Raw genomic sequence first — 25197 nt, 5'->3', positions numbered from 1 at the left:
GGGGAGGAAAAAGCACTAACTAAACAGTAGATAAGTGGTAACTTCGATGAAGGTTAAGACAGTGCACGATATTGGGAAATTCAGCATGATGTGACCAAGGCAAAGTCCTAGAAGATTAATAGACGCATCCAAACTCCCTTAGGGACTGAATTACTGGGCTGAGGGGTGAGGACCGGGGACTCGGGGGACATCTAGCTCAACTGGCATAACATAGTTTATAAAGAAAATGTTCTACATCTTACTTTGGTGAGTAGCGTCTGGGGTCTTAAAAGCTTGTGAGCAGCTGTCTAAGATATATCTACTGGTCCCATCCCATCTGGAGCAAGGGAGAATGAAGAAAACCAAAGACACGAGGGAAAGATTAGTCCAAAGGACTAATGGACCACAATGACCACAGCCTTCACCAGATTGAGTCCAGCACACCTAGATGGTACCCAGCTACCACCACCGACTACTTCTGGCAGGGATCACAATAGAGGGTCCCGGACAGAGCTGAAGGAAAATGTAGAACAAAATTCTAACTCACAAAAGAAGGCCAGACTTACTGATCTGACAGAGACTGGAGAAACCCTGAGAACAGGGCCCCCAGACACCTTTTTAACTCAGTACTGAAGTCACTCCTGAGGTCTACTCTTCAGCCAAAGATTAGAATGCAGTAACACCCATAGCTTAACCGTATATATGACAGTAAATGGGCACACCTGTCCAGGGGCAACGCTGAGACGGCAGGAGGGACAGGAAAGCTGGATGAATGGAAACGGGGAACCCAAGGTAGAGAAAGAGAGAGTGTTGACATGTCTTGGGGTTGGGAACCAATGTCACAAAACAATATGTGTATGAATTGTTTAATGAGAAACTAATTTGCTCTGTAAACCTTCATCTAAAAAAGCCCAATTAAAAAAAAAAAAGGTGGAACTATCTTTCATTGACACTGAAAGATGTTCATAATATATTAAGTGAAATAAGCATAGCATGACGAAAAGTATAGTATGACTTTTGTTCTTTAAATGTATGTAAATATCTGAAAGAATGTCCACCAAATGTTAACAGTGACAGGGCTAGGATTTGCACCAGATTTGGGGGTTCAAATCCCATGTTCACTTTACTATCTGTCATTGCTTCTTTGTCCTGAGGCTTTTCCCCTCCTTCTAAGTTCCACCTCTTCAGGTTGGCTCCTGGAATGCTTCCTTTTGCCTGGCTTCGGTGACCTCAGTCATTCTAGAAACGCTCACCTCTCACAAGACCTTAGATAGGGTGCTCTGCCTGTTGCAGCAAATTTGGGTCCATCCTGATAGCTGTAGTCCTGAGAGTCCCCGAGCTAGTACTATGGGCACTCTGCCTCCACCCCACAAGACAAGGCCTTCCTCCTTCCCAGCCCGTGATGGCACCAAGTCCAAGACCCAATGCTCGCATAGGAAAGGACATGGGTTCTCACTTAGATTCCATTTACTCTTCCTTTGCACACAATTCCCCTGAGCATGGCTAACTGGCTCTCTAGGTCATAGGCACCAAACTAGAAAGCAGGTGGCCAGCTGCCAGAGCCAGGCAAGCTAGAGTAGCTGAGGGACAGGACAAGAGAGAGAAGATCTCCGTTCCCACAGCAGTCCTGGCCATTTGATGGAAGGGTGAGTCCCTTTCAGGAGCCCAGTGGTACACAGGATGGACAAGACAATAACTGACATTTGTGGTGACTCTCTGATCAGCAAGCCACGTGGGGATAGGCAGCCACACACTTGGCATAATGGGCAGTTCTACCCTGTTCTGTAGGATCGCTACAAGTCAGAATCGACTTGACGGCAATGAGTTTTGGTTTGGCATATGACATGGGCTCTTTTTAAGGAGAAGATGTGATATTTTTAAGAAAGACTTTAATCTAAAATGTTTACCTTAATGTTTACCAAATTAAACCCCTCCCCCCCCAAACCATACCAGTTGCCATGGAGTGGATTCCTACTCATGGCGACCCCATGTGTTTCACAGTAGAACTGCCCTCCATGGGGTTTTCAGGGTCTGGTAAATGCCTTTACAGAGAAGAGCTCATTCCCCGAGCAGACCTTGTCCTGAAGACTTGGGTCTACCTTGAATTCCCAGAGTCTCTGTCATGGATTGAATTATGTCCCCCCAAAATATGTGTATCATTTTGGCTGGGCCATGATTCCCAGTATTGTGTGCTTGTCCTCCATTTTGTGATTGTAATTTTATGTTACAGAGGATTAGAGTGGGATTGTAACACCCTTACTAAGGTCACATCCCTGATCCAATGTAAAGAGAGTTTCCCTGGGGTGTGGCCTGAACCACCTTTTATCTCTCATGAGATAAAAGGAAAGGGAAGCCAGCAGAGAGGGGGGACCTTAAACCACTAAGAAAGCAGTGCCAGGAGCAGAGGGCATCCTTTGGACCCGCAGTCCCTGTGCAGAGAATCTTCTAGCCGGGGGAAGATTGATGAGAAGGCCGACGGAGAGAGAAAGCCTTCCCCTGGAGCTGATGCCCTGATTTTGGACTTTTAGCCTACTTTACTGTGAAGAAATAAATTTCTCCTTGTTAAAGCCATCCACTTGTAGTATTTCTGTTATAGCAGCACTAGATGACTAAGACAGTCCCCTTCACAGGTCAGGGCACATAGAGGGACTTTACAAATCCCAAAGTGACAGGCTGGTTAAATTACTTCTGCATCCGTCCCTCCAGCCCCACGTAGTGAGGAAGATGGAGAGGAAGGCCGGGAACTCATTAGCCTTTGAGCTGGGAGGCAGGAATTCCAATCCCCCTTCTGCTCTTTGTTCACTGACATCTTAGCCTTGGAGTGCCTGTACCAAGCCCTTCTGATCCACACCTTGGCCAAGCTTTCTGAGCCAGCTCCGCCATTTCACGTCAAAGAAGCCAGTCCTACCACCCCACCAAAGGTTTTTTTTAAATTTGAATTGCCACTATACTCATTAATTGAAATTTTGAGATGATAACACCTCCCTCTAATTAGAAAGAAACAGAAACTCTGTGAAAAGAAAAATTTAAAAATGAAAGAAAATTCTGCAATTCCATTGCCTACTTGATAAGTCCGTGGAAGTCTCCCCAGATTATTTTCTAAGCATGAACATACATCCATTTTTTATACAAGCAGTTCCATACTACGCTCCTAAAAGAATGTTTATCATCTTTTATTCAGAATATTTAGGTGCTTTGCAATATGCTGTTTGCCAGTCTCCTTCTCTGCCATCTTGCTTAAAATCAAGTTTGTTTTCCACTCAGCCATACATTGTGAACATTTCCCATGCCAACATGCATGACTTTAAAACATCATTTCCAGTGGTGCCTAGTAGCTCATTGTGTGAATATGTGTAATAATAATAATCTAACCTGCCCTCCATGGTTGAATGTTTTCTTCGCATCTAATTTTTTCCATTATAAAAGACGATAGTCTGAGTATTTTTTTGACACATTTTTATTCACTTTCTGATGAGTTCCTCAGGAGGAATTTCTAGGTCAACCAGAGTGGGTATTTTAAAGCTTTTGATAATATTATGGTCCAAGAAAAGATGGGTCAATTTTTTAAATAATGAAAATAATGCATGAACGTGATAAAAATTTTAAAAGTACAGAAGGATAATAATCATAACAACAACAACTGCTAAATTCACTGACGGTCTTATGCAGTCTCCTTAGCGCTGTTATATATTGTGTACTTATTGCATATTGTACAATTTCGTACAGTGCGAGCCCTGGTGGTGCAGTGGTTAAGAGCTTGGCTGCTAACCAAAAGGCTGGCAGTTTGAATCCACCAGCCACTCCTTGGAAAGCCTATGGGGCAGTTCTACCCTCCTCTACAGGATCGCTATGAGTCAATGGCAGTGGGTTTGGCTTTTTGTTTGGTGCTATATTGTAGACTGCACATGTAATCTTTATAACTATCCTATGAGATAGGTACTGCAGTTAACCCTACTTCACAGATGGTATTTGAGGACATTTGAGGCTTAAAGAAGTTGTCCAAGGTCACCAAACTGGTAGGCGACAGGCCTGTAATTTGAACTCAGGAACCTGTCTCCAAGGCCCACACTCTTGACCACAATAATTCACAGAACAGTGAGCATCTCTCTCCCTGCTTGGAAAGCTTTGTGCAGAGGAGAGACATGAGCTGACTGCCCTGGGAAGATTAGGATGTGGTATGTGGGCTGGACCCAAGGGAGAGGTAGCTGGGGGGCTCCGGCAGGGGTCTCTGTGTGGCTGGGGCAACGGTCCAGTTAACAGTCCAGGATGGAGAGAAAGATGGGACCTACAGACACTGCAGAGCTAGAACCACAGGGCAGAGTTAAGGATGGCAGTAGGGTTTCTAGCTTGGGCAGGTGGGTGGCTAGTGATGCCATTCACCGAGGTAGAGCCTCAAGGAGGAGGCGTGGGCCAGGGCCAGGTAGCAGGGGGGAGGCCAAGCTTTGCCTGTGATGTGCTGTTGAATCTGACCTGTGGCCCCTTCTGAGGCCATCGTGGCTCCACCACCAGCAGCTTCCTCTCCACGTCCATCACTTGCACGGGGCCTGGCTCATAGGAGACATGCAGTGAGGACTGTTCCACCGTGTCCTCCCGTGAATCTTCTAGCTTCTCCTACTCCCTCCTGTTTCGTGTTACCACAGATGAGGCCTCCATCGTCACCTCTTCAGCAATCAGGGTCCTTGTAGGACCTGAGGGTTCCTGATCTTGGCCTGCCTCCTGGAGAAGGGCAAGAGCACCTGTCTCTTTCCTCCAGCGTTGATCGTTCTCAAAGGAATGTGCCTGGTAAAAGGTCTACTAAACACATGACTATCTCTTACCTACCCTCCCCTCCTACCTGGACCCAGAGTCTCAGTCATTATTCCTTGGGCCAGCCCACAAAGCCATGGCTCAAAAGGTGGCTGCTGAGAGGCCCAAAGGAAAGGGGGCAGCCTGCCTCCCCAAGTTTCTTCAGTTCTATTTTACTAAAAACATCACCTCCACCACCATGGTTGATCACCTACCATATGCTAAGCATTAAGGGACATGGGGTGAATGGGGCAGGCCTCCTGCCTTCAAGCTATAATCCTCAGATCAGAGAGCTAAAGGGTCATAAAAGGGGATGGATTCTGGGCCCTGGGGACAGACACATGGCCAACAATGGGGGGTCTAGGCTGAGGAGCTGGTACATGTGGCCCTGGACCCTGCTCTAGACTAACTCTATGTGTGCCCTTGGGCAAGTCTCTTCCCCTCTCTGGGTTTTGGTTTCCACATCCATGAGGTCAACGAGCCCAACTTAGTGGCCCCTGAGGCCACTTCCAGCCAGGGCAGGAGATAGTTTTGTTCCAGGATCCTGAGCCCTTTTTAGCTGCGGCTGGCTTTTTACTACCACCTTTTAAAAGCAGTGAGTGAGAAGAGGCTGGGGGGTGGGGTATCGACATGGAGGCCTGTACAGGAATTCCCAGACTGGTCTGCTGCTTTCTGTGTGTGGACAGAGGGACTGGGAGTGCTGGGGGTGGGCCAAGGAGAAGGACCAGGATGGAGGGAGGGGGGAGAGGAGGGCGCGAGGAGTAGACAGAAGAATGAAATAAAGAAGAATCCAACAAAAGGAAGTGAAAAGTGAGTGACAAGTTTGGGGCTGCTGGCCCAAGGCTGGCCCAGCCCTTAGGGCAAAGAATGGAGACAAAACGAGCAGGATTTTCATGCTTGGTGGCCGGTGAATGGAAAAGCGTCTTTTAAAACCCTATCAGGAACTCTTTGGATTGTCATTAGATCTCGAGAGGGAAAAAGACAGAGGGAGGAGACTGCTGAATTTGGTCCCCTGGAAGTGAAAAGATCTTGATTCTTGGCTGGCGGCTGGGGGGCCTTGGGCTCTTTCCTCCCCACAGCCAGCACACCAGGGCCCCTCAAAGGTTTCAGTAAATTATGTGTTATTTCAAGTGGCAGGCCCTCCCAGCTCTTGGTGGGTGACTCCACATTGGAGCTGGGGGTGGGGAGGGCTGGTGTGGGCTCCGGGCTTCCGGCTCCTTGTAGGGTGGCCATCATCTGGGTTTGCCCCAGACAGGGCACGTTTAGTGCTAAAAATGGGACAGTCTCCAGGCAAACCAGGGTGGTTGGTTATCTTATTTCGTCCTGGGGCTGCTGGGGCCAGGGGCGGGGGGAAGGCAGGGGTGCATAGGAGGTGATTTGCCCGAGGTCAGCCCACAGTGCCATAGAGTCAGCCTGGCACTGGGAAACTTGGTCCTGGCCACCAGCCAGGCACCCTGGTTCACCTCCTGGCGCTGGGAGAGAAGAGAATTCAAGATGGGAGCTTCTCTGTTTGCTTTTAAGTCTTTGTAAAAGACCAAAAAAGCCCCATGGGTTTCCAAGGCTGCAATGCCTTTCAGAAGCAGACTGCTACATCTTTCTCCCACGGAGCTGCTGGTGGGTTCGAACCGCCGACCTTTTGGTTAGCAGCCAAGAGCTTATAATTCATAGCTGTTCATTTTGTTAGGTGTGAAAACACCTTGGTGGTTGTGTATTTCAAAATGTCTTTTTCATTTAGAAATGAACACGGAAGTATTTATCAGTGGGATGAAAGATGTCTTGGATTTGCTTTAAAATACTCCATCAAAAAAAAAAAGTGGGTGTGTGGAGTTGGGGTAGGTGGAAACTAGGGGGAACAGATGAGGCAAAACAAGGTTGGCCCTGAGTTGATGGTTGCAGAAGCTGAGGGGCAGTGCATGAGCACACACTAGTCTATTCCCTCTGCTTTTGTGTGTGTATGAAAATGTTCCAAAAAAGGCAAAGGCAAGCGTGTTAGTAGTGCAACGGAGCAGTGGGTGAAAGCATAGGCTTTGGAGCCAGAGAGCCTGGGTCCAAAATCCAGCTCCACCGCTTACTAACTTGCAACAACAGTTCCTTAACTATTCTCAATCTCAATTTTGTTGTTCATAAAACGGGGATAAGAATTCTGATCTCGCAGAATATCAACAAGAAAACACTAGGACTGTGCTTAGACGTAGTAAAAAAAACTCCACAAAACTTGGTTGCCGTCAAAAAAAAAACCCAAAAAACAGATGGGAGATTTTGGGTGCAAGGGTTAATGTGCTTGCCTTCTAACTAAAAGGTTGAAGGTTTAAATCCACCCAGAGGCACCTTGGAAGAAAGGCCTGGCAATCTACTTGAAAACCTTAAGGAGTGTAGTTCTACTTTGACACACATGGGGTCGCCATGAGTCAAAGGCAACAGCAACTGATTTTGTGTTTTTTATACCGTTTTAGCCCACGAGCATTTTCAGAGCTTTGAACCTGGGGGTGTGGGTGGTTTTTGGAATAAATCTGGAGAAATCAGCTGTGGGGACTCAGTCCTCACCTGCAAAACGAACACCGGCGGACGCCTCCCTTCCCTTGCTCTCCATCTCCTCGGAACTCTCTGGCCACCCCTCCTCTGTTCTGAATCACACTTCTTTGCAGAGCTCAGTTTCCTCTCCTCCTCCTCCAGGAAGTCTCAGTGCTTCATCAGCGCCTTCACTCCTTCATTCCACCAGTTTTCTTCTGGTCTCTCAGTTAACCATGAACTCCAAGAGGGCAGGTCTTAGTCTCCTACCGGGGTTTCCCTCACAGGCTGAGCACACAGAAGCAGAAGAATGTGGTGGTCACACCCAAGGACAGCACGCACACAGGCACACACACGGAAGTGTGTGCACATGTACCTGCACACACATGTGCAGCCTTCAAGCCGTCACCACAGTACCTGCTCACAGATGAGGTCAGCAGAAGGCCGGCCTGGTTTTTCTCCTAGGGGGTTCATGGGGAGGGACTGAGTAGGACCATGGCCAGCACCTGGAGCCAGCTCCCCACTGAAGTCTTTGTCCTCGGAATCAGAGGCATTTGCTTCCATGCCAGGGGGCTACACCAAGAGACCTGAAAGCTGGAGGCCACACACTGACCTCCTGCCAAGGCAGACTACAGTGCTGCCGGTGGCGAAGTGGTAATAAGAATGGATGTTGTGAAAGCACCATTTACTGAGGGCTTACTCCGCCCTGGTCGCACAGTGGTTAAGTGCTTGGCTGCTAACTGAAATTTCAGTGGTTCGAACCCACTCAGCCGCTTTGCGGGAGAAAGATGTCGCAGTCTGCTTCCATAAAGATATACAACCTTGGAACCCCATGGGGCATTTCTACTCTGTCCTCTAGGGTCACTATTAGTTGGAATCAACCCGAAGGCAATGGGTTTTTTTTGGAGGTAGGGGGTTATTCTGCCTCTGGCCCCAATGCTGAGCACTTGCCACTCCCTATTTAATTTAATCCTGATGATTCCCCAAGGAGAGAGGTAATGTCGTATCTTTTATTGTTGAGGAAACTGAGGCTCAGAGACATTAGGGCACTGGCTGGAAGTCACACAGCTGGGAAGGGGCAGATCTCGATTTTGAACCCTGGTTGCTGTCCTCTGACATTGCTCTTAGCTGCCACACCCTGTTGCCCATCTTATGCTGAGCAAAAAGGACCCTGGGGAGGTATCCATGGCTGATACTGTGTGACGTCTGGGGTTTGCTCCCAGATCATCCACGGATGTTGTGCCGGGGGAAGAGGGTCGGGATGTGGGTGAAACTTGACTGGCTCTGAGCTGGTAATTGTTGAATCTGGTGATGCATATGTGAGCGTTCATTATGCTCTTCTCTCTATTTAAAAAAATTTCCCTAATAAAATAAAATCTGTCCTGGGAGACTGGCTCTACCCCAGGTCTACCATCACTGTGTGACCTTGAACATGTTGCTAAACCTCTGTGTGTCTCAGTTTCCCCTCTGGGCCTTCCCGCAACTGTCTCCAACTCCTTGCAAGACTGCAGTACTGCTTAGTTCATGCCCAGGGTGTAAACAGCGTAGCAACACCTGGATCTGCCAAGACATGGGTCTCCCATATCTAAGGGCAGCCGCAGCCCCCTTCTAACTGAAAACCATTCTTTTGCCTCCCACTCCACAGAAAGAAAGAGTCTGGCAGAGCTGCCTGTGTGTTTGGTCTATATGTCCGGAACCCTGAGGTGGAGCATATAAGTGTGTGTGTGAGTGTGAGTGTGTGTGTGTGTGAGTGTATGTGTGTGTGTGAGTATGTGAGTGTGTGTTCACTGCTCACTCCACCTGTGTGGGTCCCCTCTTCTAAGTCGCCACCTGTTCATTCCTCGTTCAAAAGGGGCCTGGGGGCCCCAAGCAGAAGGGTGGTGTCCAGACCCCGGGGGAGGCAAATGAGGCTCTGGGCCTCCCAAAGACTGAGGATGATAAATGGGGTCCGAGTCTTTCAGGCTTCATTATAGAGTCACCATGGGTTTGCCCAAACCATGGCAACCAATTCAAGCAATGATTAACCTAATAAAGCAAAGGCAAAGGGGAAAAAGATGCATTCAAGACCCCAAGTCAGTCTCTGGTTCTCTAGAGGCAGTAAATTTCCCTTCAGTAAGTACGGTGTCCAGGCCCCAGACGTCCTAAATCTCTGCTTTTGGGAGTGGGGGTGGGGAGGCTTGTGAAAGCAGTCAATGGATGTCAGGGATCAGCTGGGGTGGCTCAAATGCTCACTTAGCAGTCCCCCTCCCTGGCCTTTCTTGGAAGCCAACCCAGAGGAGGGTTGTAGGGAATGGGGGGTGGGGAGGACATCTGCTCCAGCCCCAGGAGTCAAATTACCTGGGCTTTCTTCCTTTGTACCCTGGTATGTTTCGCCTTAGAGGGGTGTGTGTGTGTGTGTGTGTGTGTGTGTCTGTTTGTCTGTCTGTCTGTCGTTGAGGGTGGGGTGGGGGATGGGAAGCAAGTAGCAAATGAGATGTTGTTAGGTACCATCAAGTCAATTTTTCAACTCATAGTGACCCAATGTAACAGAGTGGAACTGCCCCATAGGTTTTCCTAGGCTGTAATCTTTACTGAACAGATTGCCAGGTCTTTTCTCACGCAGAGCTTTTAGGTAAGTTACAACTGCCAACCTTTTAGTTAGCAGCCAGCACCTAACCCACTGCAACTCCAAGGCTCCTTTGTAGCCATTAATATGGCACCCAGTAATTTCTGCCTCCTGGTACTTGTGCAGTTGTGTAATTCCTGTACCTTGACTATGGTCTGGGTTTAGTGATGTCCATCTAGCAAATTGAATATGGTATAGGTAATAGAATGTCATTGTTGACATTAGATTACAAAGAGACTGACTTCCATCCTCTGTCTTGCTTGCTTGCACTGAGGAAAGGTAACTGCCACGTTGTGAGCTGTCCCACGGGGAGACCCACATGGCAAGGAACTGAGGATGGCCTCTGGACAAAAGCTAGTGAAGAACTGAGACCCTCAGTCCAACAGCCCTCAAGGAAATGAATTCTGCCAACAGGCACATGAGTGATCTTGGAAGCTGATCCTCTCCCAGGCAAGCCTTCAGATGAGGCTACATTGCCAACTGACACACTGACCACAATCTCATAAGAGACATTGAGCCAGAGGCACCCAGCTAAATTGTGCCATGATTTCTGACCCACAGAAACAGATAATAAATGCTTCTTGTTTTAAGTAGCTGTGTTTGGGATAATTTGTTATGCAGCAATATATAACTAGTACAACAGAGGTTACATAGCTGGTGATGATGCTAGAATAGTGGGACCCTCAGTTTGTCTCCATAATTAATGTAATTGTTTGGACAGGTTGTACCACCCTTCCCCGGTTAACCTGGGAACATCAGTCCTGGTGTCTGCTTTTTTTGCTAGTCATCTGTAAGTCAGATGGAGATGGAGGTGGGCTCATGAATTCAGCCTCAAATTCTGGCAGGCTCGTCTACTGCATGGACTTATCTGTCATCTCATTTGCATTGTCTAAAGCCCTATGAGGCAGGTGTGGTTTTCTCCATTTTTATAGATGGAGAAACTGATGCTTGGAGAGACTAAGTAACTTGCCAAAGATCATAGAATCAGGAAGTGCTGGAGTTGAGATAGATGTCAAGTCCATCCTTTTTCCATTGTCTCACTTGGGTAGTCTCAAGAGGGGTCACCCACACTTGACTATTGGCATTGTTATAAGTGGTCTCAGAAACAATGATACTGTTGAGATATCCCACTTTACCTAGTCAGATGGGGCACCTCCTAAAATAGACCCACAGACAGTCAAAGACAGGCTATTTTTGTGCTGAAGAGGGTAGGAGGCAAGAAGGGGAATGTATCTCTACATAAATCATTCATTCATTCATTTATTCAACAAATATTCAATTGGCCCTTATGTGCTAGGCAGTCAGAGGAGAAATAGAAATTTCTAAATAAATGATTAGAGTGTCTTTCATTCACTTATTTAACTCAGTCACTCATTCATTCTAAAAACATGTGACATCTGGTCCAGAAGGGGTACTCAGTGTCCTGCTCATTGGAGACATGAAGGACACAGTCCCTCGCTGCCTTTAAAGAGTAACAGGCTAGAGGACGGCACAGGTGAACAAACAGACAATTACAATATCACCTAGAAAGTGTGAGAATATTTGCATGCACAGGATGTTATGGAAGCATGGAGGAGGGAGAAGTAGTTCAGAGAAAGCTTCTGAGAAAAGGTGATGTCTGTGTTGGAGGCAGCGGGATAAAAAAAACTAGCGGGATAGATGTGGGAAAAGGGGTTAGTGAGTTCGGGCAGAGAGAACAATGTGGCAAAAAGGGTGAAAGGGGCACATGAGTGTCTATGAGGGGAAAACCCCCAGCAGGTCAATATTTCTGGCGGGTAAAGCAAGGGTAAAGGTGCGAGACATTGTGAAAACAGGCTGTCGCAGCAGGGCCCTAGTCAGAAGCATATGTAATTCATGATGATAAAAACATATAATAATAGCATGTGTTGTCTAATTTAATCCTGACAATACTTCTGTAGCGGAGACTGTTCATTACCCAGATGAATCCATTCTCCATTTCTTCCAAGGCGTGTGGCTCCCCTTTCCAGTTAGGTGAGGCCATGTGACCACGTTCTGCCTATGGAATGTGAGCAAAAGTAGAATGTGCTACTTCTAAGCTTTGAGACTGTGGCTGAGCCTCTTCTATGCCGTGTTTCCCCTTTCACTGACTGGGACTCCTGACAATGCAGCCTCAGCCATGCAGATCACAGGGACCTAGGAGCTGGTGGGAGAAGAATTTTGAAGGAACTTGGGTTCCTGAATGATGCCATGGAGCAGACCTACTTACCCACCTGGATTCCTCACCTCAGACTGAATTATTGATGCCTGTTACAGTGGCCTGTTTTTACCCTAACCTAAACTCTAAAAGATAATAGCTCCACTTTAGAGGTGAGGAAATTGAGAGAAAAGTTACAGAACTTGCTCAAGATAATATGGATAGTGAGTAAACCAGCTGGAAATTGAAACGGGATTCATATCACTTTGCAGCTCACACTACACCATCCTTCCCTATTGGAACATGGGCTTTATCCCGTGGATGGTTGGGAGCTACTTGAAGATTTTAAACAAGAGAGTGGTAGTGTTATATTTGCATATTAGATGGGAACTCTGGCCGCAGTATGGAGGGTGTCAAGATGAAAGGTAGGGAGATCAGCTAGCAGATCTCTCCATGTGAAAAATGAGAGCCTGAACTATGGCAGTGGTCAAAAGGAAGTAAAGGAGGGGTCAGATTAAAACAAAACAAAACAAAAACACTGTGAGAAGGATTAGCTGGCTGTGAGCAGTGAGACAGAGAGAAGAGTCAGGTGAATTCCAGTGCTGTGGATTAAATTGTCCCTCCTCCTCCCATTATTGTTTAAGTCCTAACCCCTATACTTGTGAATATAATCCTATTTGGAAATAGGGTTTTCGCTATGCTAATGAGTGGAAAGAGTCCTAAACCTAATCCCTTCTGAGTAGTCTTATAAAGGGGGGTACAGATGCAGAGAGACAGACACACAGGGGGAGATGCCACGTGACGATGGAGGCAGGTGCATCTCTAGCAGCAGAGGGATACCAATGATTGGTGGCTGTCACCAGAAACTGAGAGAGAGGCCCACAGAGGAACTGACATGGAGGAGACACTGATTTGGGCTTTTACCCTCCAGACTGTGAGACAATGAATTTCCATTCTTTAAAGCCACTCATTTTGTGGTATTTGTTATGGCTGCCCCAGGAAACTCAGACACTCAGATTTCCAGTGTGGATGACTGAGTGATGCCATTTAGTGAGATCAGGAACAGAAGACAGTATTGTTTTGGGTAAGAGAGAGGAGTTCCATTTTGGATATTTCTCATTTGAGGTGCTTAAGGGACACCCGGACATAGAATCCTGGAGCTCAGGAAGGATAGACCTAAGCTAGGGAAGGTCACCAGTAAGGGGTGGGTAGCTCTTGGTCTTTGCACCAGTTTGCACTGAGCAGTGGCACAGAGGAAACTCAAATTCATACAAAAGCCCCCTCACCCGCAACCTGGGAGAATGAGAGAAGAATTTGAGACAAATGAAGATGCTAATAATAGCTTCCATTTACTGAGGCTTAGCCTGTGCTGAACAGCTGCATTTAATCAGTACAACATTTCATTGCCATAGCTACTATTTACTGTCCCAACTACACAGATGAGGAAACCCTGGTGGCCTGGTGGTTAAGAGCTAGGCTGCTAACCAAAAGGTCGGCAGGTTGAATCCACCGGGTGCTCCTTGGAAACCCTATGGAACAGCTCTACTCTGTCCTATAGGGTCACTATGAGTCAGAGTCAAGTCGATGGTAACGGGTTTGTTTGTTTAACAGATGAGGAAAATGGGCCTTAGAGAAGCAAAAGGATTTAATGAAAAATCACTATTAGTGGCAGTATCAGAATTTGAACCCATGTCAGTGTGATTCTAAAGTCAGTGCTCTTAACCACTCGGCTATCCTGTGCATGCATTTGGAAGACTTCTTTTTGCCCTTGTTCTTAGAATAACTAAAACTGAATTGTAACCCAAAGAATGAGGCCCCTTCTGAGGGCAAAGTTCCAGACAAGTTCTCCCAAGCCAGAGCTGCCCCAGCATAAGCTTCTAACCTTGTTCCCCCTCGGGCCTCTCAGACACTGTCCTAAAATTCCTAAACCGGTCACTTTAACTCACCCCCATCGTTTACAAGGGAGGGCCCTGAAGCCCAGGGAGAAAACAGGGCTTTGGTATGGTAACATAAGATCTCAGAGTTCCTGTTTTCTCCCACTGCGCAAGGGAAGCCTGACCATCTTCTGGGTCTGCACGTCCACAGGGACCTCCCTAGAGGATCTGTCCGGGAAACCTGGCCAGAGGGGGTTGATAGGTGGTCTTCCGAGTTGAAAGCGCCACGTTCCCAGACGCGTTTGTTGCGCTGAAGCAGCATTGTCGTTTCAGCACCATGGTCAGAGACGCGCCCTCGCCCAATACCGCAGAGGCACTGGGGTGGGTTAGCCAGGCAGTTGCCGGCTCCGGTCCGCCTGGCCCGTGGGTTCTGGAAGCGGAGGGGGCGGAGAGGAGCCCGGAACCTCGACGGGGGCCGGGGGAACAGCCAAAGTGTAGGGGAGCTCCTGGCCTTAAAAGACCCCAAGGATAGGACTGGAGCCAATGCACGCACAACTGCAGACTCCCTACCCCCCCCCAAAAAACCCCAAACACTCCTATATATTAAAAAAAAAAATATATATATATATTAGCACAGAAAAAAGGGTTCCAAACTACTAGCCTAGAGCTGGGGCCTCAGTTCTAGCTTGTTCCAATAACACCGGGTCATTGAGGGCCTTGGACAAGGCATCCAGGGTTTTGGGTCTCTGCCTGCGTGCAATCACCCCTGCCTTGCCGATCTCCCCAGCTCTTTGAGGGTACGTCAGATAAGAGGAGCCCAGCTGCAAGCCTCTTACTGTCTGTGTACTTGTTTCTATGAAGGCGGGGCAGGCAGGTAAGCTTAGCAAGTGACTCCCATCTCTTTTCTTGGGCACCACGGGCAAGAACTTAAAAAGGGGGTGGGGAACACAACCAAAAATGTTACATAATGTAAAAATGTAATTGAGATCTACCCAGCGCTCACGCTGCGCCACATTTTCAGCCGAATTCCTCAGACGGCCTTGCACACTGCCCCAGTGCCAAGGACTGAGGGGTCCTTTGCACCACTTCCGGTCGTGGGGGGCAGTAACTCAGTACACCTGAAACACGACTTCCCTTCGCGCCCAGAAATCCAGTGACAAGGTATTAGGGGCTCCTTTCAACCTCTTCCTGTGGATAAACTCAAGCTCGGAGACTTGTCCAAGGTCGCACAGCCGGTCGAGTGCCAGACCGGGGAGAGAGGGGGCAGGTTGCGCCTGTGGGGTCGCGTGCGCCCCCGGCCCCGCCTGCCTTTGTGCAGCCCAGAGGCCTGGCTCCCAGACATTAGCATTCCAATGGCTCCGGGACGCTTTGTCCTCCTACTTGGCCGGCTGGGGACTGGGGTGGGATGGGGGCAGGGCGCCATAAATCTACCTGCTTGTGTGTGTGTGCAGACCGGGGCAGGGGTGGTGGTGCAAGATTCATGTGCTGCTTTTCTGGAAGCAAGGCTTGGCCTCAGACAAAGGCTGAAGAAGGGAAGAGTCGTTCGACCCGAGGGTCTTTCCTGCCCCTGCTTGGAACCCTGCCCCAGTTTCAGGAACCTGGGACGCAGGAGGTGACCTCAGACCTCTGGGACTCCGAAACCAAAAGAGCGCAGGCGTATAGGGCAGGAGGCGGCCTTCCCGCGGAGACAGCCTAAGGCCTGACTGGTTTTAAAAGCGCTGAACGCAAAATGCTGGCAGGGAGCGGGAGAAGGGAGGCGAGGTGATGGTGACGTTGGGCTAGTTGGATGCGCCACTCACAGAAATGTTTCCGAGCACTTCTTGCTGAAGTGATCTTTGGAAAGATGCGTGGACTAGGTTTTCCACCTCAACGCGATTCCACACACACGGATAGAGCTCCTCCGGCACTGAAGCCCCAAATTTTGCAGCGATTCCACCAAACCCTAGGCCTTCTTCCGGCTCCTTCTCACTTGGAGAGCAGGGTCGACAGTTTCGGGTCAAATACACTAGCCCCCCCCCCCCCCCGCCCGTGGCAGTCCGGCAGCTAAGTTGGTTATACTGTATGCAGATTGTTGTTGTTGTTTTAATCTTTTTTAATTCTTGGGCGGAGGACCATCTGTGTGTGTTAGGTGACTAATGGCTCCTTAATGAGCGTCCTGCAAAGCAGGACAGGGACTGGACAGTGGGTGCAGCCGCAGCTCCCTGGCCTCCCCGTACCCTGCTCCAGTTTCAAGGGGTGGCTTGCCTTGCCCCTTAGATGAACACTACCTCCCACTGCCTTTCGCAGGAAAAATGATCTCACTTGAGAAATTCTTCTCCAAACCTTAAATCCTGGCTCAAACACCATTTCCTCCAGTAAGCCTCTCCCCAGTCCAGATTGCAGAGCGGCTTGCTGGAAGGAGATGGTGTTTGTGGCAGGACTTAAGGTTTAAGGTTCGAACCCACCCAGAGGTACCGCAGAAGAAAAGGCCTGGCAAACTGCTTCCACTAAGATTACAGCCAAGAAAACCCTATGGAGCTGTTCTACTCTTGTAACACATGGGGTCGCCTTGAGTGGGAATCAACGCAAGGCAACTAACTATGGGTCAGCATCGATTGGACTGCAACGGATTTTTTTTTTTTTTGGCTATATATACGTATATACAGCAACTCCAAGCTGCTGACACCTGCCCCCGGGCGGTGCCCCAGGTGGAAAGTTGGCTGCAGTAGAGGCTACCAATAGCCCATTAATCTCCTCTTCCCAGATTAAAGCCCATGAAACAAAACAAAGCCTCCGTTCATTCGTTTGTTTGCAGCGTCCCCCTTCCCGCCCCTAAATCCGGCCCCTGATAACTAAGACGCATCTCTTCCAAGCTACCTTTAGCGACCTGGGAGCAGAGGAGAGAGAGGAAAAATTCATTTTGAAGCGGGGAGGGCTCTGAAGAGAGACTCAAGAGGCACTAACCCCTGCGAAACCTCCACATTTGAGCTCTATCGCGCTGGAGAACAACCTACCCACCTGCTCCGGGCCCCAGGCGGTGCCGCAACCCACTAGGGTCGGCAGCTTTTTCCAAGGGTACTCTCCGTCGACCCAAGGAATCCTCTGGGGTTCAACTCCCAGGGTAGAATGCCCGCTTTCTATTTTCCTGTTCCTGGGCCGCAGGCTGAGTCCGAAGATTCGTAAGGTTCTTTCTCGAGGCCCTGGGGGTCCCTGAAGCCATGCAGGGACGCTCCACCAGCACCTCTGAGGGGAACTTCAGACCCCGAGGTGGACCACCTCGGGAGTAAGAGAGAACCTGTGGCTGGAAACCTGGAGTTTTTGATAATCAAGGTTGTTCGGTGCCCAGGGGCGCCAGAGATTCTAGCCGAACCCACCACCTTCTCTGCTCTCGGTCGCTCTGCTCCAGCAAATCAAGACGCTGCCACCCCAGCGCCCGGTGCGTAAAATGCGCACAGGGGATGCTCTCGGCCTCTAAGAACTTGAGGGGAAATCCCTTGAATGCCCAGCCCGGGGCGGGGGGGAGGGTGGTGTTTCCGAGGGCTCTGACACTGAGGCCGGGTTATTACTTTCTCCCTTCCCCAAATGTAACTAACTGTCGCTCCATAGCCAGGCTGGCTGCAGCACGTATGAGGAGCCCTAGTTCGAGGCTTGTCTTTCTTCTAAAGAGCTGTTTGAATTAAGACAAGTCTCTGCCCCATAAATAAAACATGGAGGATGGACCAAAGATTTCTAAGGAGCAGCCCAGCTTTGACCTTGTAGGTGTATATGTCTGACTTGCCCCCAAAATGGGCAACCCGCCTGGCATCCAGCCCAGCGGCCAGAGAGGTTCGCTAAACCCCCAGAAAGAGTCGTGTCCCCTTTCTTAGGACAGAGGCGCCCCTTCTCGCCCTAGTGGCGGTGGTTGCTGCCTACCTCTTCCTGCCACAAGATTGAGTCATCTTGCTCACGCTTCTAAAGGGTCCCTTTTTTTTTTATTGGCTCAAGATCTAATTCACCAGTCCCTAAATAATATTATTACAAAATATAGACTTTTCCCGTGGTGAAATCTCATCAATAAATACAAACGTGTAAAATAGGGGACGTGTAAAATAGAAGGGTCTATATAATTTACCGTACCAAAATTCATTTCAAAACACATCATATAATTCTCAAAGTGATTTTTCAAAAAGATGCGCAGTGCTACGAGTCCGGGTGGCGCAGCTCACGTTTCGGGCGCAGGACGCACGGGCGTGGCGGAGGAGCTCCCCTCGCCGGAATCCCGAATTCCGAGTTCACAGCCTTGCCCCGGCTTGGAAGGGCTATGGCTTGGAAAAGTGCACTAGAAGGCAGAGGGTCGCCTTCATGGATTAAGGCAGAGTGGAGTGGCCCGAAACCCGGGACTCAATGGGGGGAGGAGGGAAGGGCAGCGGCGTCTTTGGAGAAGAGACGCTGAGCTAGGGGAGCCAGCGCTGAGACCATTGGATTAAATTCTGTTGGGGGAGGTGTGGGAAAAGACAGACGGACAGGCAGACAGACAGACAGACACCGACTGGAGTGCCGGTAGGGCTTTTGAAGACGGTAGACGTCTCCCGCTGTGTAGTGCTACCATCCCTCTTTGCACGAGATTCTGGGGTGGCCCCAGAAAGGGGCCTAGAACGCGTGGAGCCTGCAGTGCCCTCTTCGCGCAGGGAGAGGTATAGGGTTGCTGGAGTTGGCGTGGCGGGGAGGGCTGGGGGTTGAACCCGGTCTGCCACCCCCGCGGGCGTGGGGGCTGCTAGGGGTCGGCAGGCGAGAGACGGGAGGAACACTTGTGCTCGAGAGCCACAGCCTCCGCCCACCCCTGACAGTCCCCTCCCTCTCTCCTAGCACCCCACCTCCGGGCCGCCGACGGGCCTCTTCACAGAAAGTCTGAAAAGGCCAGGGCGCCTGGGCGCAGGCAGGCTGGGGAGACTGGCGCCAGTAGCCCCGGCAGCTCCTCCAGCGAGGCAGCGGGACTCAGGCTGCCCGCCTGAGAGACTGGGGAGTAGAGGGAGCCCCAATCCCCGGGGGAGCCGCGGTCTGGGCTGCCTAGCTCTGCGCAAGGCGGCGCCGGCGGCTCCAGCCCGTCGAAGAGACTGTGGTCTGCTAGGCGCAGCGTTTGCGTCAGCGCCCAGATGTAGTTGTGGGCGAAGCGCAGCGTCTCGATCTTAGTGAGCTTCGCGTCGTCCGGGAAGGTGGGCAGGACGCCGCGAAGAGCGTCCAGCGCCGAGTTGAGGTTGTGCATCCGATTGCGCTCGCGGTCGTTGGCTTTCTTGCGCCGGCTCCGTCGCTGCCTGCTCAGCGCCAACTCGCTCTTGGGCCGGCTGCGTCCCCCGTGCCGCGCCCGGAGCTTCCTCGCTGACCCCCGACAGCCGCTGGCTTGGGCCTCGGTGCAGCCCGGGGGTAAATGAGTGGGGCTGGGCGGGGCGGACGCGGAGCAGGTCACTTCGTCGTCCGAGGCGCTCGGGAAGGGCTGCTCAGTCTGGCGGGTCACTTGGATAGCAGGCGCACCCGAGGGATGAGGCGCCATCCTGCGGTGGTGTAAGAGCGACCGACCGGTAAGCGTCTATCGATCACATCCGCTCAGCTCTCGACCCCCGGACCAGATGGTGAAACAAACAACCAAAACCGAGGAAGAGCCACCCCGCCGGGTCAGAGGACCCCCTGCCACCCGTCCCTTCGCACCCTCCAAGTGCCAAAAGAGGGTTACCTAGTTTGCTGGGCGCAAAACGGCACAGAAGGGTGAGCAACCAGGGCTGAGCTGGCCTTCCCGCCCGCGGGCTGAGCTGAGCTGCAGGCGCCGCCGCCTGGGAGTTTCCCCAGCCCCGGGAGCGGAGAAGCGTGAAGCCTGCGTGGTCCTGGTCCCTGTCTGTGGCTCTGTCTCGGCACGGCTGTGAGACCGCAGGGATTTCCTGAGCTGCAAGTCGTGTGCCCCTTGGCACGCTTTATCTGCTCGGCCCGGGCCAGGAGCGTGCCTGTCCGGCTGCTGCCTCAGCCGCGGACCAATCAGCGCCTGGGCCCCGGGGCCGCGCCACGCGAGCCCCCTCCTCCCCCGCGGGGCACAGCTGGATTCCGGACAAAGGCCCAGGTCGGGGGAGGGGAGCGCGCTCTGTTTGCTCTCTCCCCACGGGCTCTGTCCCAGCAACTCTCAGTTCCTCAAAGAACCTCGCCCATGCGCAAAACCGCGTCTGGCTCGCATCTGGCCGCCTAGAGAGCTTAGCTCGTGTTCTGTCTTTTGCTTCTGCTCAGATTATCTCTTGGTACCTTTGGGACGCCTGTAGGAGAGGCCAATCCCCACGTGTCATGCACGTGAAAATTTAGACTCTGAGGGAGAAGGCTTGCCTCAAATCGCACTGTGAGGTCGTGGGAGAAATGGAACAAGGAGCCAGAGGTCCTGACTACCAGCTTGCCGGCTGCCACCCTGCACTCCAGCGCAATGGGTCAGGTTAAGAAACACACGTGGAGTGGTGTTTCACTAGCCAGCTGCTCCTGGGAAACAGGCCGACGGCTTGGAGAGGAATCCTGCCTATGTCCGTGGGGCTCAGAAACCTTCGCCTGGGGGGTGTCTGAGTCCCAGCCGCGTCCTGAGATGCCGCCCCAAACTCTCCCAGATAGGGGCACTTGGAACCCCGCCCCGCCCACCCCACCCGAGACGTTCTGATCCTTCCCCAGAGGTGGAAACTGGCTGTGGTGGGACCTTCAAGGGGCCATTACACCGCCACTAGGCGTGGACAGTACCCTAGCGTGCTGGCCAGGGCCTGCAGGGGGAGTGGTCGGGGAGGTGCGAGGGGGCCAGGATAGGGCCAGGAGTGCACCGCGAACCAGAGGAGTGTTGGAGACCGCCGCCTGGGCTGTGCTTTTTGAACCCCCACGATGCGGTGGTACTGAGGGAGTCAGATCCACCCTTTCTCCCCTTAGCCCTCCTGTCCAACCACAGGCGGGCAGGGGCCGCGGCGGTCACCTGGCCTGGTCCCTGCCTCGTCATGAGCGCCCACGGAGCACTGGGCCCTCGGTTTGCCCCATTAGCTTTAACCAAAGTGATTCTGAACCTATCATCCCTCCTTTCTTCCCCGCCCCTCCCTCTTGTTCCCGCCTCGAACACCCAGTGGTCTTCTGCTTCCGGTCACTCAGGGTGAGGGGTCGCTGCTTCCGCTCGTCCTTATTCACCGCGAAGTACGGGGGCGGGGGGAGGGAGGAAGCAGAGGCCGAAACGACTGGCGCCTGGGCTAAGCCTCCCGTGGCAGGGAAGGCTTCGTTTTCTAACGAGCCCAGAAACCCTAAGCTTCCCAGAACCCGGTGGAGGTGTCAGGCCCAAATGGGAGGTTGAGGGGATGGAATGAGCAGACGAGGTAGGTCAGCATGTCCGCGCTGGTGACGGCTCATTGCCCAGGCTGCTGAAGGGGTGGGGGGAGGGACGAAATTAACTCCAAGGCAGAGAGTGGATGTGCTTGGGAGCCAGAGAGATCTAGAACTGGGGTGGGGGCGCAGAGAGTGGAGGGAGCCGAAGCCCTACGTCAGGGTCAAGACTAAAAAAGAGACTGCACCAGGATTCTTGGGACCTCATCTTTGCTGTGTCTTCTCCCTTGGGTCATTATTAGCTCCAGATCTATCTTCTAGTCATAAAAATGGGAACCTGAGGCCCATTTTACAGATGGAACAGTCAAGGCCCAGAGAGGAAAAATGACAAACCAAAGTTACATAGCAAGTTCTATCAGACCACATAGGACTCAGGTCTCAAGACTTTTAGTGTAGATTCTCTCCTGTACCTTCTCCTTGATTACACGGAAAATATTTTCTCAAGGCAAGACCAAAGACCCCTAAATACAGAAAACAGGAGAAGCCTGGGGTCTGTGAAGGATATCTGGACCATGTAAGAAAAGGCATAGTGACTCCATACCGCAGCGCCAAGGGGAGCCATTCCAGCCCCATCTCTCGACTTTCCTGCCCCATGCTCCAGTATTGCTTAACTTACACCCCTGTGAATTGGGAACTGGGAGAGGAATTCCAAAGCGTGCTTCCCTAGGGCTGATGGACCCGGGTAGGCTCCATGTGGGGAGCCTTGGTTATGAGGGATGCCATCGCCTCCCTGTGGTTCCCTGGTAGCCTGAAGAGCAGCCCGAACCCGGGACACTCGACCTGCGGTGAACCTAGATGGAGAGGAAGGGCAAAGCTCTCTCTGGCTGGAGCCTGCCCTGAGCTGCTAATGGGTGGTGGCGGGAGCTGCAGCCAGAGCTTCCTGTGACAGAGAACATTCTGGGGGATTCTTGGAAACTTCTTGGAGGGGAGAGAACCCTGGGATCTGCTTGGAATTATTCTCTAGCCTCCCTAGAGCACCTCCATCTCAGGACCCTCCGGGGCTTGCAGGCTACCACCACTCCTGCTGTGCGCAAAAAGCAACTAGGGCGCGGAGCGCACAGCGGCAGGGAGCAGCCGCCTGGTCACTGAACGCCAGAACTCCCGGTGCTTCTGGCCAGGAGGGCGGGGTTGGAGGTCGAAGATCCCAGGGAGGTTAGAGATCGAGGATCTGTGCCCTCCCTCTCCGCTGCATGGGACGCCCAGACCCCTCTCCAAATTTTATCCCTGTGCTTTTGGCGGCGGAGGCGCAGGTGTTGACAACACGGTGCGCTCTAATTGGTGTTTGTGAAACGGATCTTCCTTCCGGGAGCAGACCCTGTTCTTGCTGCCCCGGGCCAGCCATCGCCTCCGGGGCCTCTGGAACCCCCTCATCCTGCGACTCTCTGGGATCTAAGCTTGTCTAGAGGCTGCGGGGGCCCAGGGGAGAGGCGACAGTCAGACGCCTGGAGACCGCGGACAGAATGGAAAAGAAGGAAGGCAGCGGCCGGCATTACCGCCTTCCTGTCGGCGGGGGGAATCATAGCCGTGCTTGGGGGCTCTTTGAGAGTTGAGCTGGGAGGAAGGGGGCTATGGGAAGCTGAATAGCTAATGGTTTGCCAGAGGAGGGGGCTTCTTTCTCTCGCCTTCGCCTCGGTACTGAAAGAGGGGAAGACAAAAATCTGGCGAGCGAGCTGCCCAGGCCGAGACTGGCCACTTCAAACAGCCCTTCAGACAAAAGGAGACGACGAAAAGAAAGCCCCACCTGTCTCCAGTGTTTGCTAAAATAATAATAAATAGATTTCGTTTAATAAATAATTACAAGAGATTGTAAAGTGGAGTGCTTTGGAAAACATCTACCGCGGGAGTCAGCGCAGCCAGCCATCACCTGCTCCTAAGGCGGGCAACTTTATTGTTAAGCCACCCCCCAACTAGTTCGCCTCTGATAAACTCTCCCTCATTTTCACAATGACTGTTTACTCATAGTTAGCACAATATTACCTTTGCCGTGATAAACCCGGAGGGGGGAGACCTGGCCCCTGGCCCCTGGGCACACCTGTCCCAGAAGCTGACACATGGATTTGGCACCGAGCAGGCCTCCCCCCGGGGGCTCTGCTCCAGTGTACATTGGCCCAATTGCCACCCATTTATAACAGGTTGGCTGCAAGGCCTATCTCGGTCCTATTTGTCTTCTTTTATTGAAAGCATATGGTCTCCAAGGGCTCACCAGCCCCATATTTCATCTGCCAGGAGCTGGGGCGCTTCCGCAGGCTGGTGCTGCCCCGCGCTCTGCTCCCCACCCAACGGCTGCTGCGCCAGCTGAGGAGGTGGCTGGGGTGGGGTGAGGAGAGATAAGGCGGGCTTCTCATCCGCTTTGGGAGAGAGGCCATTCCCTCAGAGACTCCCCCTCCCCGGGCCCAGAGACCTTGTGCGCTCTTGAATGGGTGGCTGGCTCTTTTTCTTGGGTAGGTGAGAGGGCGCCATATGCCACCCCCCAGGGCGCACGAGGGAGCTCCGGCCCAGGGAGTCTGCGAACAAAGGGAGGAGAGGGCTAGGGCCCTCAGGAGCGTCCGAAGTCTTTATTTACAGATTCCCCCTCCCTGTCCAGGGTGGCCTCCCCCCGGCGTCCGCAGCTCGCGCGCAGCGCTTGGAAACAAAGTGTCCGCATTATTCGCGTCGCCGCCGGAGATGGTGAATGCGTGAAAAGGTGCATTGCTCTCGGAGACACCTGTTGAAGCGGCGCCTCTTCTCATCGCCTCTCTGTTCTGCCCTCGGTGAGGAGCTGCACCAGGAGAGGGGGTGGGAGGAGGGAGAGATACTGTGATTTGTGGCGACATATGTTGAACAGATCGGTGTGTACTCTTCACAGGGACACACGCACCCTCGCTCCCATACACACCCCGCGAGAAGGAGCAGCTGCTCTCCTCACCTTCCCCCGACATAATACCTGGGCCAGGCGCTTTGACGTCCTCTTTTGAGACTCCAGCTCTCCCCTAACCCCTCTGCCTACCGCCCCCACGCACCACCTCAATCTTAGCAGTTTCACTGTAAGACTTTATTGTCAAATTTAACAGATGTACGTTTGTTCTCAGCACCTGGCCCCAAATACACACACAGATTCACACACAGGCAGACATCCACAGAAAACGCGACGGAGGACACAGATGCGGAGCGCAAGATGCCCATATGCCCGGCTCCGCACCGGCAAGGGCTGGGGAAACAAACAGGTTGTGTGATTTTCCCTTCCCAGAAAGAAAGAAACAATGGAAGGTGGTGGGGGCGGACGGGTCACCTCCAGGCGCCTCCAACTTCGCTCTCGCCCTTTGGCACCGTGGCGCATGGCGCCGCGCTGGGAGCCAAGAGAGCGCACTGTTGCAGACTCAAAGCGCAGACCAAAAGGCTGCAGGGAAAGGGGTCTCTCGGCAGAGGGACGAGATCTAGGAATTCTGGAGATGCCCGCTGGGCACTACCTGACCTCTAGCCCTCGCTTGGCCTCTGGACTTCTGAAGTCTTGAGTGAAGACTCCTCGGCCCTCCCCAGGAATTGGAGCCCACCTGGGGGCACTAAGTGCCTGCCCTTGGGCAGGAGGAGCCCGTTTGGCACACTTCTCCTTTCCACTGTTTCCTTGGCGAGACGAATGCAAGTTTCTGGAGCTGAGCTGGGTAACAGAATGTGCTGAGAAGAGCACTGGATGGGGGGCAGGAGTTCCGGCTGTGCCATTATCCCTGTGTGACCATCAGCAAATTACATCACCTATCTGGGCCTCTGTTCCCCATCTATTAGATGAGAAAGCTTTAGCAGAAATACTTTGTAGCTTTGTTTTCAAGTTTGCAAAATTTGGAGGTCTTCAACAACAGTGGTGGGCCTTAGAATGTGAACGGAGGAAACCCAGAGAATGCCCCTCTTTATTTCTCAGATCTGCTTTCAGGCAATGGGTCTTTCACCAAACAGCTGAAGGGCTGGGGCAGTGATGATAGTGGGGA

The 25197-nt window shown here is 51.8% G+C and overlaps 1 protein-coding gene across 1 annotated transcript; it reads right to left on the bottom strand.

The window, feature by feature from the left end:
• Nucleotides 1-18761: 18761 nt before the first annotated feature.
• Nucleotides 18762-19412, bottom strand: NEUROG3 (neurogenin 3). The gene has a single exon (XM_049855830.1). The coding sequence runs from the start codon at nucleotides 19410-19412 to the stop codon at nucleotides 18762-18764; it is 651 nt and encodes a 216-aa protein (XP_049711787.1).
• Between the last annotated feature and the right edge of the window lie 5785 nt (nucleotides 19413-25197).

The sequence above is a fragment of the Elephas maximus genome, chromosome 16 (genome assembly GCF_024166365.1).
Source record: "Elephas maximus indicus isolate mEleMax1 chromosome 16, mEleMax1 primary haplotype, whole genome shotgun sequence".
Lineage (NCBI taxonomy): Eukaryota > Metazoa > Chordata > Mammalia > Proboscidea > Elephantidae > Elephas > Elephas maximus.
Note: the sequence above shows the minus strand (reverse complement) of the source record. Positions and strands in the feature narration are given on the sequence as shown.

What these genes read in the sequence shown, in the direction of transcription:
- NEUROG3 (XM_049855830.1), bottom strand. Translation starts at nt 19,412, where the DNA reads ATGGCGCCTCATCCCTCGGGTGCGCCTGCTATCCAAGTGACCCGCCAG.